The sequence below is a fragment of the Akebia trifoliata genome, unplaced genomic scaffold, assembly GCF_017979445.1.
Source record: "Akebia trifoliata isolate Shusen 1 unplaced genomic scaffold, ASM1797944v1 Contig00686, whole genome shotgun sequence".
In the NCBI taxonomy this organism is placed as follows: Eukaryota; Viridiplantae; Streptophyta; class Magnoliopsida; order Ranunculales; family Lardizabalaceae; genus Akebia; species Akebia trifoliata.
Window position 1 is genome coordinate 38,437 of NW_028237143.1, and position 15,578 is coordinate 54,014.

The 15,578-nt window shown below is 36.9% G+C and overlaps 1 protein-coding gene across 1 annotated transcript; it reads right to left on the minus strand.

Moving 5' to 3' along the window:
• Positions 1 to 151: 151 nt before the first annotated feature.
• LOC147381166 (uncharacterized) lies at positions 152 to 15,425 on the minus strand. Its single transcript, XM_086430756.1, is given in 19 exon segments — positions 152 to 458; positions 631 to 786; positions 1,023 to 1,628; positions 4,145 to 4,384; positions 5,157 to 5,311; positions 5,392 to 5,599; positions 5,602 to 5,747; positions 5,858 to 5,981; positions 6,962 to 7,033; positions 7,121 to 7,285; positions 8,194 to 8,348; positions 8,620 to 8,689; positions 8,778 to 8,939; positions 9,035 to 9,118; positions 9,229 to 9,341; positions 9,887 to 9,994; positions 10,494 to 10,611; positions 10,945 to 11,077; positions 15,185 to 15,425. Coding segments are annotated over 18 exon segments (2,889 nt in total). The 5' UTR covers position 11,077; positions 15,185 to 15,425; the 3' UTR covers positions 152 to 383.
• Positions 15,426 to 15,578: the final 153 nt, after the last annotated feature.

The window sequence follows — 15,578 nt, forward strand, 5'->3', positions numbered from 1 at the left end:
GAGAAGGATAGATGGAGATTAATGTTTTAAACCATCAAATCAACCAACTATTGGCCAAATGTCTGTTTCAATAAGCGTATTATCAAAAGTGAATAACCCTATCATACATAAAATATGAAAATTACTGTAGTGAGAACCACGCATCTCACAATGCAGGAAATATCATATCATATCATATTTTGCAAACTATCAGAAAAATATCAACATGGTAGCTGTTTAAGCTGTAATTCAAAGCTGATCAGGGCGCAGCCTACGCCTTGATAACAGATGTTAAATTGTAAACCAATTTAAAAAACCTAAATAACTTTGTGATAAACCCAATTGATACAAAAGGCTTCAGATTTGTATAATGATCACAAACCGACCAGTAAACAACAATCGGATTAGGACTCGTCAGTGGTCCCGGGATCTGCTTGCAGCCGTCGACGAATGCTACGATGTAGCATCTCCAAGAATTCCTGCCAAGGAAGCATATATTAACGATTGGGAGATGGGAGAAAAAAAAAAGTGGCAGATGTTTAGAAACAAAAATTATCGACCATTGCATCTCAATTGTGTTTACATCCAAATTGGCAATGCTGCAGTGTAGTACCAACAATTCCTGTAAAACATAAGAATGGAAATAAATACCTTGGCAAGATCCTCATCGCTGCACAATTCTTCCACGAGATCTTCAGAAACACTCCCCTCACCATAGGAACGAGCAACATTTTCAACGACAGAGCAGAAAATATCTCCAGGTGGATCATGGCGTTCAATCCTCTGAGCAGATTCATGAAGGTCAATCTGAGAAAGCAAAACAAATTAAAAGTAGATCCATATCAATTGGTCAGGAAAAACCAATCTAGAGAATTGGAGCACAAACCAGGAAATGAGGCCAAACATCCATGAAAGCTAGATTAGGAGATTGTAAAATAAGTAAGGTAATAAAAACTAAAGCGGTAAAGGATTCTACAACTTTGTGGTGCTTTTCTCTAAAATAAAATTAATTGGGAAAAAAAAAAAGAAGGAAAGATAAAAACCTGAGAACTTTGATCATCTGGTTTGACATCTCTGACTGGTCTACTCACGTTAAAATGTTGCTGTGCTTCGGTTTCTGCACCACCAGCAGAAGGTTCAGGTTGGGCCATTCCCCTTGTGAGAGCTTGGGACACAATAGGCATCATTTGTTGAAACATTCTTGAAAAATCTATACCACCACCTTGGCCCCTTCCCACCCCTGCAAAGTTGCCAAGATCCTGGCCGTCCATCTGTTGGACAATCTGATTTAGTGTATTCCTCATTGAAGGGCTTTGTGTGAACTGTTCCAACATGTTTCTCAAGCCATCGGGAGAACCAATCCCAGCTTGCTCTGACACCCCAGCCAATAGACCATTCAAAGCAGGACTGTCAAGAACTTGAGACATCATGCTTGCGGGATCAAATTGTGCATTGGAGCCTTGCGCTCCCAATGGCATACTCTCCATAATCTGCCCAAATAAAGGGTGCACTTGCCCTGATGGACCATTTGCATTGGAGTCACGAGATACAAGAGATTGCAGAACACGCTGGGCACTGGTATTGACAGGTGTGTCACTGGATGTTCCACCACCATTCTTCCCTTGAGACCTTGCCTGCCTGCTTCGCCTCTGAGAGGAGTTACAAAAACCAAACATATATCGTTCATAAACCCAACCATAAAGATAAACAGAATGTTTTGAATGAGATAAAAGAGGGATTCTAGATGGAGGAAATGCAGTCTAATCAAATACATCATATTCTGAGGCGTCATTTTTCACATTTATTCAGATAGGCTCTTGTCTTGCCTTTATTGGATGGACCATGGGCAAAGAAACCATCAAGACAATCAGAAGCACCAAACAGATCGAGTGACCAAAAGTGCAATTTTTGGACAGGTACATCAGATGCATAACCTAATACTTGCCAATGTTTAAGCAAGCATGAAGCTTACACTGTGAAGCTGACCCCAAGACAGAAGTTCCTCAAAATGCCTACACGGCTACTCTTTCTTCCATATCAAGTGCACCAATGTTCAGTCTGTCTTAATTTTTTTCAAAATTAATTTTTTTACCAAAATTATCTAATAATTTTTATTTTTTATTTTTAGGATTAATTAAATAATCCATACCCATATACTTGGACAGTTAGGCCTCATTATGCTTTAGTCCACTGAAGTGCCTTTTGACATGAGAAATGTACCAAAAACTGAGGCTGAAAATCAGAATTCTCTGGACTTCATAATCAAGCACAAAATCCAAAAGAAATCTGGAAAATTCTAAGCTTATGGTCTAGCCTGCATGCAGCCCATTCCATATCATAAAGATATGTTTGGTCCATCCGTTTAGCCCTAAAAGTGGAGATTTCTTGAGCTAGTAGCAAAATCCTAAAATGGAATTTAGAACTATTTTTACCCAATAATTCTAGGAGATTTTTAGGTTGTTTATACGACACCCAAAATTGGTTTTTCAATGTCAATCAAACAGCTCATATACAACCCATTAACCTATATGGGGAATTTGTGCTTGTCAAACACCATAAAAGTACGATTTTTTTTATAATTTTTAGGCAAACAAGTGTTATGTAGATCTCATGATTAGTTAGTGGTTAGAATATTGCTAAGCAATGTTTTTTTTTATTGAGTGGTCTACAAATTCCCAATTTAAAAGATTTGAGTGGTTAAATATTTTTTAGTCCCAATTTAAAAATTACAATTTAGTTAGTAAATTGATAAATTGAGTAGCCTGAGTTTCTTGGAAGCTTCTATAATTAATTTACAAAGTTGATTTGTGTTGGAGGAAATCAGGGGCATCCTATACCAGTTACTCTGTCTGAATAAGATGTAATATTTTCACTTTTAATGGAATGGAATAGAAGTTACTTGCTTAGATACTATACCAGTGTCTTCCAGGAATAAGACTCCTCTGTTGTACTTCAAGGTATCTTTTAATTATTTCATCTATGTGCAATCCCTCTGTTTTTCTTACTTAGATCTTGACGTAGTCAAATATATATATATATATATATATATTAGTCAGGTTTCGAAGACAAGTATTTTGTCCTATATGGGCTAAAAGTTCCGGAATGGCCTGATTTTTTGTGAGGATAATATCTATGGTGGGGAAATCGTCCTCACAAAAATTCAGCCCATTCTAAAATTTCTAACCCTAGTTTACAAGTTGAAGAATCGTGGACCGTCAATTTTTTACCGTTAATTTGTAACCACTTTTCATGGGGTTAGAATTTTTCGGAATGGGCTGATTTTTTGTGAGGAGGATCTCCTCATCATAGAGATCATCCTCACAAAATATCAAACATTCCGAAACTTTTTAGCCATATAAGACAAAACTGTCTAGAATGTCGTCTACCGAACACTGTCCTATATATATGGGCAGTGTCCGGAGGCCCTATAGAGAACCAAACATTGTGCCAAACATTTTTCAACATATGGGCTAGAAATTTCGGAATGGGCTAACTTTGTGTGAGAATGATCTCTATAGTGAGGAGATCATTGTCACAAAAAATCAGCTCATTCTAAAACTTCTAACCACATAAAAATGTTCTACAAATAATTGACAGTCCACGATTCTTCAACTTGTAAACTGGCGTTAGAAGTTTTAGAATGGGCTGATTTTTTGTGACAATGATCTCCTCACCATAGATATCATCCTCACAAAAAATTTAGCCCATATATTGAAAAATGTTTGGCACAATGTTTGGCTTTCTTTAGGGCCTCCAAACGCTCCCCTATATATATCTTGACGCAGTCAATCTTTGGTTGCTTTGACAGTGACATTGAAGAATTAGTTGAACCAATTGGTTGGTTTGGAAATCAATCAGTTAAGTACTTAAGCCTCCAAGTTCTTCAAGACAGTCAATTACAGTCCACTTGATTGAATTTCAGATTCAGTCATGTCATGTTCAGTAGTGTTCCCCTTACAGGTTGTGTTCATGATGAAAATACCTAAAATAGCCCTAAAGTGCTGCAATTTAAATCAAATAAAATAGTGAATCTCCAAACAACACCATAGGGGGACTCATGAGGATCAAAAAGTGCTCCAATGAAGGTTGGAAAATGAACCCAGAACATTTTAGGAGAAGTGGGTCTTACGAGAAAATATAAAATCAAACAAAACCAAATACTTACCCTTGGTTGCAGACCTCCTAGCCCTAATCCCAATGGAACAGCTTTGTCAACTTCAGGCTTGTCATGGCTCTGAATGGATTGTGGGGCATCCGCTGAAGCATTTCCTGATTTGTGTGGAAGTGTTGTTTCACCACTTGGGCAGCTTGACGAGCCTCCCATTGTGAGACTTGATGATGGTTCTTTTGAACTCAAACTACCACTTGTTTCCGCATCATTACTCAATTTGAGGCATTCAGGTACCTGCTGGCAGGTACCAATAACCTTTAAAGTTTGTCTATAATTGAGCAAGGGGAGTGCAAGTGCAATGCATATGTTGCTTAAGTAATAGCATTAAGGTTGTTTTACCAACCGAATCTTCCTGAATGATAACAAATGGTTTTTAGAGAGAAATAATGGAAAATTTTATTCAAAAGCTAAATGGATTGCAACATACAGCCCTGCCCCCTCCCCCCCACCACCCCCAACCCACCCATGCAGCACGCACATTCCCACCACCATGCACACCCACAATTAAGATACACACTTATATGTACTGCCTTGGGTTCAAAACCGCCAGCAACCACTAATTACTGACCACTAAAATAATATGTACTACATATGAGGATCAGAATCAGTTGATGTCTAACATCACATATGCTCATAGGACCCATAAGTCGAGGGCTGATTCTTTTGTGATGATGATCTCCTCACCATTGAGATCTTCCTAAAAAAGTCAGCCTCTTTAAAACTTAGAACCCTATAAAACATTACATTCAAAAGGACATTAAAATGGATGGTCCATTATTATTCAACTTGTAAGTCAGTCTTTTTATATATATACCATCTTTGACACCCAAAAAGTAGAAAAAGAATAAGAAAAAGATCTTGAATGCACATATTGGAAAAGAAGTGGTGATGATTTACTGCCAAAAACCCAATTTTTGCTGCCACATCAGGACTGAATCTCAACACTGCCTCTTCAAGCAGTTTGATCAAGATGGACAGATGTATGCAAATTGCAAAGTAACTTTACCTGCTGTTCTTCCCTTTCAGAAATGCTATCAGTTAAGGAACCACTTGTTTCATCAGCTCTACTAACTTCAATGTTTTCATGCTGATGATCCACTACATTATCACCCGTGACGGTTCCAATCGATGAACTCTGAAGAGTTGAACCCTCTGATTGGCCTGGCTACAAAAGGGTGAGTTCATTCAACCAACCTCAAGAAAATAGAATCATTTCATAAAGTTATTCAATTGCCAATTACCCGATGGAACCTGATTTTCTCCCCTCATATTACCCAAAAGATTTCTAATCTGCGTATTGATTTCGGCCACTAGTGTGGGGATAGAAACAGATTCAGAAGGTTGTGCTGTGCTGGATACTGCTGCACCAGGACCTTGTGCAGGAGCCGGATGGCTTTGGTTGTTTTGCTGAGTACTCACATGAGAGGTTGGAAAACACCTAGACCATGAGCAGATGCTTCTGCAGGGGAACGTGATGGAAGAGTTGTGGCAATGACATTTCTCATAGGCAGTAACCGCGCTGGACCTGAATCACCTGAACGAGTTCCGTTAGGATGTTCCCCATGAGTGACTTCCCCAGTATTTTCCCTAGAACCAACTGAGGATACCTCGAGGTCAAGCGAGATCCTTGATGATCATGCAAATGCTGATGTTGGCTTATATAAAACTGAAAGATAAAATACATCCATATACTCTTAACTTCCTCACCTGCATGTATATGAATGTTTACGTTTCTTGGGGCATCTCCAAGACCAACAGGACCCAGAATTCCAGGACTTGGTTGAGGAGCAACAGAACCACCAAAGAGGGAGTTCGTTTGAAGAGGAAAAGGCTGCAAAGAAATGCTAGGTTAAATTATGTTCAACTCGAAAGTAAAACAATACATTTTAAAAAGGTATATAAACTGTCTGAGTATTGCAAATAATTTTGACTGCATATAATAAAATTTGGCTAACAGTCCAGAAAAAAATCTACACCATAGATGACCATTAGGTCACATTTTCACCTATGATTGTAAGACCCTTTTTTGGGCCCAAGATCCCATGCAAATGCTCCACACTTGGAGATACTATCTTGGTAAATAAATATCGCAGCTAATGATATTCAGATAATTTACTTTTCCTCTAAGAAATAATTAAGTGTGTTTGAATGCGCATGACAAATAAGTGGGAAAATGATTTCCCTTGGAAAACGCAATTTGTTTGTGCTTGAATACATATTTTTCCCTGTAATTCAATTTCCAACCTTGGGTGATTTTCTACCGTGGGAAGGAAAGTAGATTCCCATCCCACCTCCTATGAAAATGATTTTCTCATATATATATATATATATCATATTAAAACTAGATAACTCGACTCTACTCGGATATCCATCAAGTCAAGTCAACAACTAAATAGTAGACTCAAACAAGTCAGATAAAAATTTAGAAAATAGTTTTAAATATTTAAAAACAAAATAAAATATTTATTTTTGGTCTTCCACAAAAAAAAAATTATGTAGAGTTTCTGACGAGACTTGGTTCATGTTTGAGTTGTGACTTGATCTAGCAGACGAGTTTACTTGATACTTGCCAAGTTTGACTTTAACAAGCTGGTTTTGGTTCCATCAAATTTTGGGGCCGAATCACCTTAAAATTCAAACAAGTTTCAAGTCAACTCAACAAGTTTTAAAACTATAATAAATTAAATTCTCTTCTTGATATTTTCCTGGGTACAATCAAATGGTGGAATTCATTTTCCCATTGCCATTTACCAAAGGAATCCTTGTTCCCTTGAAAACGAGTATCCTGCAATCAAACAGATCGTAACTAACCTGAACCATTATAGGATTTGGCCCAGATGAAGATATATAAACTGCTGGTCCAGCATTCACCACAGATTCAGCCTGCAGTTGCACGGTAACAATTGCTCACAAAATTTATTCGAAATATCAGAAAAATGAAGCAAGAAACGTGAAGGAAGAAAATCATACAGGTGACTGCCCCATACGCAGTGTCAGAATTGTACGGCCAAGCTCTAAAAAAAGAGCACCTAAATGTTGCATTGCTAGCCCTGCTTGCACTGATTCGGCCTGAATTTGGCTCCGTATTGCAGGATCAGTAGAACCTCCATCTCCTTCCAAACGTCCTGCAATATTCTACATAGACGCAGCAAATTACAAACAATGAAGAATTAGAAACAAAGAAAAAATAACCAAAAAAAGGGGGGAGGGAGGGAGAGGGGGGGGGGGGAGGCAAGGGCTGTCAACGTAAAACAATTGCCACTTTGGGCATGCACACTCAATTTACATTTCATTCTGTTTTCAGCAGAGACCTGGGTGGCATTACAAATTTAAACATATCTACTAATCTAGCCTGTTTACTAAATTTACTTATTTAAAAACTTTTATATTACGCCATCCATACTAAACTCACCAACTTAAATGTATGTTTACCACTACATAACACTCAATTTCTAGAAGATAGACTCATCAGACACCATGTCACAACAAGCTTGTTAAATGCATGACAAGATACTTTATCAAAAGAAAATCTCCCTTAACAGATGATAATAAATTGTACGCATATGCTGGCATATCAGGATTGTGGGGATCGGTGTGTCTAACACTTTGTACCTATGTTAGACACTAATACACATGTCCTTGTCATATAGGTCTTCTAGCAGTCAGATCTGCAGAGATCACCGTCAGATTACTCAAATATGCGTACGTGAACAATGCCGCGAAGGGATTACTCAAACATGCATATGTGCATTATGCCACAAAAGACTTGTGCTCTTGAAGGAAGTAAGGCATCTAGGTGTTTATATATAGCATTAAAGCTTTGCAGAAACTTATGATGAGTGAGATTGTGAGAATTCAGCTCGCCTTATCTCAAAAATCCTGGGATCAGCTTTTGAGACCACTCAAATAAAAGATCTTGAAAGCTCAGCGTTGCACATCCATTCATATGCACAAAGTGTGCACTAATAGACAATGCCGCACACGTGCACAAGAGATAACCAAGCAATACATCTACGAACAAAGCTAAAAAAATGGGGGCATACAGAAAGTGCAGCCACAGCACAACCACTAAGAAGTTGTTGTGCTCGCCGCATAATGATGCATAGTGCTTCAGGTGTTGCCAGTCCACGTGCATTAGATGGCAAGTCCACTCTCTGTTGATCTCCAATATTTGTTGGTGAAGGAGATGCTTGATTCCCTGCATCAATCAAATCAAGAAAAAAAATTATATATAAAAAAGAAAAGAAAAAGTGAATTTTGTTAAGCAACAAATAAGTAGAAGTGATTCAGTCAGCCAGGGCAGACTGTCGCCCCTAGGTCGAGATGATTGGATGGTCATCGGGACTCAACACACAAATCTCTCAAAGCCATTCAACATTCTGGACTCTACGGAGGACATGTTCCCGAGTCTAACAGCAACATCTTACTCCTATTAGAAGTTAATTCAGTAACATGTTTGAAGTTATTACCATCGACTGATAAGACCAGCTCCATGCGGTTTATGAACTCGGAAAGTGTGTTCAAAGAATCAGGAATGGGCTGAATTAAAGAAAAAGAAGCCACGGAAATTTTCAGTAGAAGCAATTAAAAGGTGGGGGGGCACATAAATATGAAGCAGGAAGACTACCGTTTGATAAGAAGGAACAGCTACAGCTGGGAAGGGCTGAGGCAGAGAATGGGCTGGGTGATTGGTAGATGTCTGTACATGTGGTACCTGATTTCCTGCCTGGCTCCTGCCATGTGTCCCTTCTGTTTCAACTCCTCGAGAGGCCTGACTAGAAGCATTGGACTGCAAACCCCAAATATCACCATTATAATATATAACCAAACCTGACTAGTTGGGATAAGGCATATGTGCAAGGGGAAAAGAAAGGCATTACTAACCGGTACGCCAGAGGTTATATTGCTAGCACCACCAGTAGGAATCTGGTTCCCAAGTCCAATTGAATTCAAAACTGCGCCTATAATCTAGAAGTAAAACAAAATGGTTAGAATCATGCAGACCCCTTCTACATCCTTTGGCAATAACTGCAGGTAAAATCCACCGAAGTGCACCCCCTAAGAACCAAATAGCATACCCGAGTAAGATCAGGAACAATTCCTTCATTTTGGTCCCCAATATTGAAGGTTCCAAGAACTACACTGTGTGAAACTTGACCCATTCTGCCACGCGAGGCACTAGCATCATTACCTGTCAAATAAAAAGATAACTCACTGTGACACTGATCTTTGCAGATTTAACTGATTGATCATATAAAATGATGATTATATTAATTATAGAGTCATCCTAGAGTGACTGCGCAGGACACTGAGTTGGATGCTGAGCTGACGTGGAGGTGTGCACAGAACCATAAATGCCTTTTTCAATCATATCTCGAGGAAAAGCATCCATGTTTCTGAGCATCCCTCCTCGTCAGCTCAGTGTCCAACACAGTGCCCTCTGCAGTCACTTTAGGATTTTTCCTTAATTATATGATGATGCCAGAGCTGCAAAGAACACTTACTTGAACTGCAAAATGGTAAATATTTTAACATGGAACAGTTCATATAAGAAACCTTACTTCACAGAGCAATATTATCATGTTACACAATAAGAGAAGGGAAGAGATATATGTATACATTTCTCCATCATCATCAAAGAGCTATACGAAACTTGTGGCATTGGTTGAACCAATGATATCTTGTAAAAAAAATATAAAAAAATACAAGTACCAGCTGTAGATGAAGAATCGATACCTCGGCTATCATTACTTCCATTGGTCTCTCCAGAGTTTGTTCCAGCTGGGGGTTGTGACTGGACTGGTTGCCTTTCTACTAAATGTAGTGTATCCCCATCTTCCACATCTAGGAATTGTCAAGGGGGCAACAACATTGAAAGAGTGACAAAGCATAGAATTTGTATAAACCCCCTAAATTCTTTAAAATCTTTACACCAAAAAGAAACAGGAAACCCATAAATATGGACATTAGATATACGAGTGTTTTCCATATTGGCTCTTGTTAAGTATGATGGAAGGGGCAATTACTAGTCCAAACTCCTGCAACTAGTTAATAAAACTAATAGGGTGAAATAGTCTTCAGGGAGTAGACCCACATGCTGGCAAGTGGATCAAGGTATACCCAAAATCAACAATAATTAGAAATCAGGTAATGAGTCCAGTTACAAATAAAAAGATTTGCAAGAAATTTTCCCAATAAAAATGCGAGGAATGCAAACATGGAGAACACTTGAAAGAAGTAACTTCCAAATTTGCTCATCTACCGATAACCAAAAAAAAATGAGGTGCAGTCATCTCTAAATACATGAACAGGAAGCATCACACAATCTGAAATAGAAGGATACGATATGCAGAGAGAAGGTGATCATCCTTTAAGACCTTTCCCCGAAAAATTAGGCGTTGCTGCTCAATGGGGATGCCATTTTCATTTGCTATTTTCTCCTTCAATAATCGAACTGGCATCTGTAAATTCTCATGATCAAACAACCCAAATAATCACAGATGAGCTCCAATGTCCAACACTTGGTTAATCAAAACAGAAAATGCAATAAAATCGATACGAATTTATTAATATGCATGCACATAAAATTCTCCTTCACCAAGTTCTTATAGTTGTACGTATTCTGTGCACAACTCATGTTCATGTACTTATGATAAGTCTATAAATTCTCAATCTATGAGTCAAGGCAGTGTTATCACAATCGATGAATATAAACTGTTGATCTTAAGCATAATTGAGTTATCAGGATGCCTCATAAACATGAACATAGATGGTGAGGGATTAACAAATCATACATTTTTGTCCACCCGAAAGCGGTAGGCTTGTGAATCCAAAGTCTTGACATTGATTTCAACAGTTGATTCTGAACTTTCACTGATTTCTTTGCTGGTACTGGCACCACCTTCAATAGAATTCTCATCTGCCATGCTATTGAAGAGCAGAAAGGCAAAAAGAAATGAATATGCAGTAGTCATAAGACAAGTAAAGCACCCATGATAGTGTTAACACAAATTCTTTGGCATAAAACATATGTTGCAAGGGCCACACCAACTTTTGAAAATATATATATATATACACACCACATGACTTTGAAGTGCTTTTGTCAACTAGGGGAGGACTTGGAATTGAAAACTGAATTTTTCAGAACTTCTGAGTTGACTTATAAGCGTGTTTTTATATACGTTTTATCATTTCCTACAGTTCCGACGAAAATTTCCTCAATATTTCTATTATTTCCACAGCATTTCTCTCACTTCCACAGAAATGGTAATAATTTGCACTCTAATCGAATATTTCCACAAAGTGCATTTCTAGCATAACTGAAATAAACACCAAAACCAGAAGTTCCTTGTTTAGGAGTAGGTAAACCTTTCCTCCTCTTTGATTATATTACCTTCTACCTCGTCATATCACATTTTGTTATGTTATATTTGAGAATCACGACCAAAAAAATCATAATTGTTTTGAATCTTCTATTTTTAAGGCAGATATCTGCAGAATTCCCATGAATCGTACCAAACTTTACCCCGTTATTTATATTAAATTTATCTTTTGTTTTTTGTTTTTAAGCAAGCCCTTGGGAGAAATACAGCAGTTGTGCCCACATGTAGACAAAATCCTGGCTCCGCCCCTAGGCCTAGACGTGGCTTTAGACAACGGAACCTTCTACCAGCATATTTCTTTGAATTGTGTTGTAAACTTGTAATCAGTGTGTATTGAACATGCCAAACCCTTCTTTTTTTCTTATTCTTTTTTATAACTAACATATCCAACCCATCTCAATTGACTCTCCGAGTTTATCACCTATAGGAGCTATTACATTTTCTCAAACACGTTGATTTCTAGTTTTATCTTTCTTAATCTTGCCACTCATCCATCCTAACATCCTTATTCTGCTACACTCAAATCTATTAATGTAATGCTTCATGACCATCCAACAACATTCAGCTCCATAAAGCAAAGTTGCTCTTATTTCATTGTTATATCGCACTCCCGAAGATCACTTCCGCTTTAATCATCCAGTCATGATTCTATAGGCCAATGTTTTTAGACATTGATGCGTGAGGCAAGGCGCTCAGCTAGCTAGTGCCTCGAGGCGCAAGCCTCATGTGCATGATATTTTTTGAATAAATAATATAATATTTAAGAAAACTAAAAAATTAGGATAAGCATTGCATATTTCTCAATGTCAAATCCAAAAAATCAAATTTCAAGTTTTAATCCATTACTATAAATAATGATATAAAATATTATTATTTTATGTTTTAGCAAAATCAAAATAATTTGTATTTGAATAGTTGAAAGTCTACAATAAATAAATATTTTATATTTATTGCAAAAAATAGAATTATAGATTATTCTTTCAATAAATTTATTTGAATAATATTTAAAACAACAAAATTATTTATAAATCAACTCAACTCAAAGATTTTATTTGCATACATTACTACTTTGTATTTGAATTCATTTCTAAGTATTCCATTTATATTGCATACTAGTAGTATCAAAGAAATATGAGTAAAAGGTTATAAAGAAATATAAGATAGTAAAAAATAAAGAAAGAAGTAAAGTAAAAAGAAAATAATGCGAAGGAGGAAGAAATACATAATTTAAAAATTAAAAAAATTAAGTGAGGCGTATGCCTCGGCCAAAAGGCATATACCTCAGATTGAGACATATGCCTTTTAGGTGCCTCGTGGTTTGAGGCGTAAGCCTTCGTCGCTTTTATGTTGATGCCTCAGGACCTTTTTAATGAGCCTCATTCTGAGGCGCACCTCGAGGAGTAAGCCTCACATGCCTCTAAAAATTTTGTTATGGGCAACATCTTCCCCAACCTCTTGATCTTTGTGATAATATAATAGTCATGAGATAACAAAAATGGTCACTTTAGATTATATTTCTAGACCATCAATATTTTATTGGATGTTCTTCTTTATGGGAATCAGTACTAACGTTATACACTTACACTCGACATAATCTTGATTCAACTTATTCTAAAGCACTTGGAATCTAACACATCTCTCCATAATTCTTGTTTTGAGTTGACTTCATTTCTATTCTCATCAATTAATACTACATAATCTGCATATAACATATACCAAGACAGTTGCTCTTGAATAGGAGCAGTTGCTTCATTTACATTAAAGCAAACATATATGGACAAAATCCATCCCCAAAAGTAAACCAATTATGACTAAAAATGCATTTTTCTCCTCTCCAATTGCTCACACTCCTTATACATGTCCTTAATTATACCAATATATTCATTTAGGACTCCTTAATTTCGCACTGAATCAACTCTCCAGGTGTTATATAATACACTTACTCTAAATGAATAAAAATCGTATGGAGATTCTTCTTCTTTTTCTCTTAACCTACCTAACATTTTTCTAAGTAGAAAGCTTGTCGATAGTTGATCTACCTGACATAAAATCAAAATGAATCTCTGATATGTCTATTTTTTATCTTAACTTTTTTTCAATCATTTTTTCCCCACAATTTAACCATGTGGCTTACAAGTTCAATGCCTCCATAGTCATTCAAATCTCCCTATCTCCTTTATTTCTTATATATAAGTATAATGATGATTTTTTTTTCCATTCATCTGACATCTGTTTTAATCTTTAAACTATAATTGAATAGTTTCCAATCTTTGAATCGTAATCTGGTATAAAATATAAAGGAAAAAAGGCTAACAAAATGCAATGAGGCCGATGATAATGTGATGGGTTAAAAGGCTTAATAATTTAAACTAGCCACCATAAAAGTACAGTAGTGATGGAGTGAAATGAGAGTTTTCTCCCAATACTCCCCATTGCTTCGACGTTAAGTCATGCATCATTGGTGAGGTAGTGAGAGATGCATTCTTGCCTGATTCTATGTTTTATATATTTTTGACTTGGTATGTTATGGTTTTCTCTTCTAGAAAAAGGGTACTCCCAAGAATGCTCTCATTTGTTGTATGATGGGGTCTTTACAAGAAACACATTTTTTTCTTTTTTGAGGATTTTATCATTAGAACGGACATGAATGTAAAATTAATGGACAAGTAGTTTGTTTGGATCTTTGGTCGGAGAAACTTAAGTGGATCTTCTCGACCTCCTAGAGTATTGTATCAGCCTTGTTTGGACAACCAACCATTTGAGCACAAAGTAAATTTGCACATACCAAGGTAACTCAAGCTTAAAAGAGATTCCCAACATACTCATCAAGAATGTTGGAAATAATATGTCTAATAGATACCACCTTATATAAATGAATCGTGTTTCTCCATTCCATTATGTCCCTAACCATGCCTTCTATTATTGAAAGTGTGCTCGTAAACATGCACCACCAGGACTATTTAATTTTTCTAAAGGTCTTTGTGCAAAAGAATGGAACTAAGAAACATCTCGAGACATGCATTTCAGATGAAATGAGTTTAATGAATTTGTGTAGTAAATTACAAAAATTCTTCTTACAATGGAATGGAAACACAAAGCGCTGAGGCATACATTTCGGGTGAAATGAATTTGCGTGCAAGTACATTACAAGAAATATCGATAATCTATCTGAACAAAGAAACAAGTAGGTCTGAACCAAGCATCAAATTCTCACAACCTAAACCAAGAGTGAGCCTATATAAATGGAGCATAACCCATGTTCATCTCATTCAATAGGCTCCCATTCAAAAAGATTCACAATAAATACAATAAGCCAAAAGGAATAAAAACATCCGAATAATAAGAAGTTAACAAATCTAAAAAAATGTCCTTTAATTGATCAACAAAATCATCAACATCTGTTTCAAGAAGTATCCAGAGATCACTGATAATAATAAAAAAAATAAAAAAGAAGTATCCAGAGATTCCCCATTATCAAACAAACCTAGAACTCGGAAAAAAAAATTGAAAAAAAGTAAATGGAGTTGATAAGATAAAGAACTCATCATCTCGTCACATCGATATAAAATTCTCATCAGGCATCCAAATATCTAATCAAACACAAAACTTTATCATTTATTTTGAAAAGAACAACGAACAGATCGAATCGTACCTCTTGTTGTAGATTAGAAACCCTAAAATCGTCTAGAAAAGCTGAAGATGCCTAGACCACCAACAAGAAGCGTTAAAGGAAAAGGGAGAAAAGTTACAAAGAGTTTCCGGGTACGTGCGGGTTTGCGCAGGATAGAGAAACCAATATCCCTCTCCCTGAAGCTTCTACAATTTGGCGAGTCCTGCGCATCAATGCGTTATGCGCAAGTTTAGCTACGCCGCCATACTGAACCGATGGGCTTTTAGGTTCACATGAAAGACTCGACGCCTGGGCCTCAGCTTTTGTGGATCACCTATAAATAATTGGGCCAATTTGTGTCTGACTTGTTTTGACCATGATTTAAAGACCCAAACCCTGATATCTATTTGTAAGCCAGACTGGCAGACTCGTAAAG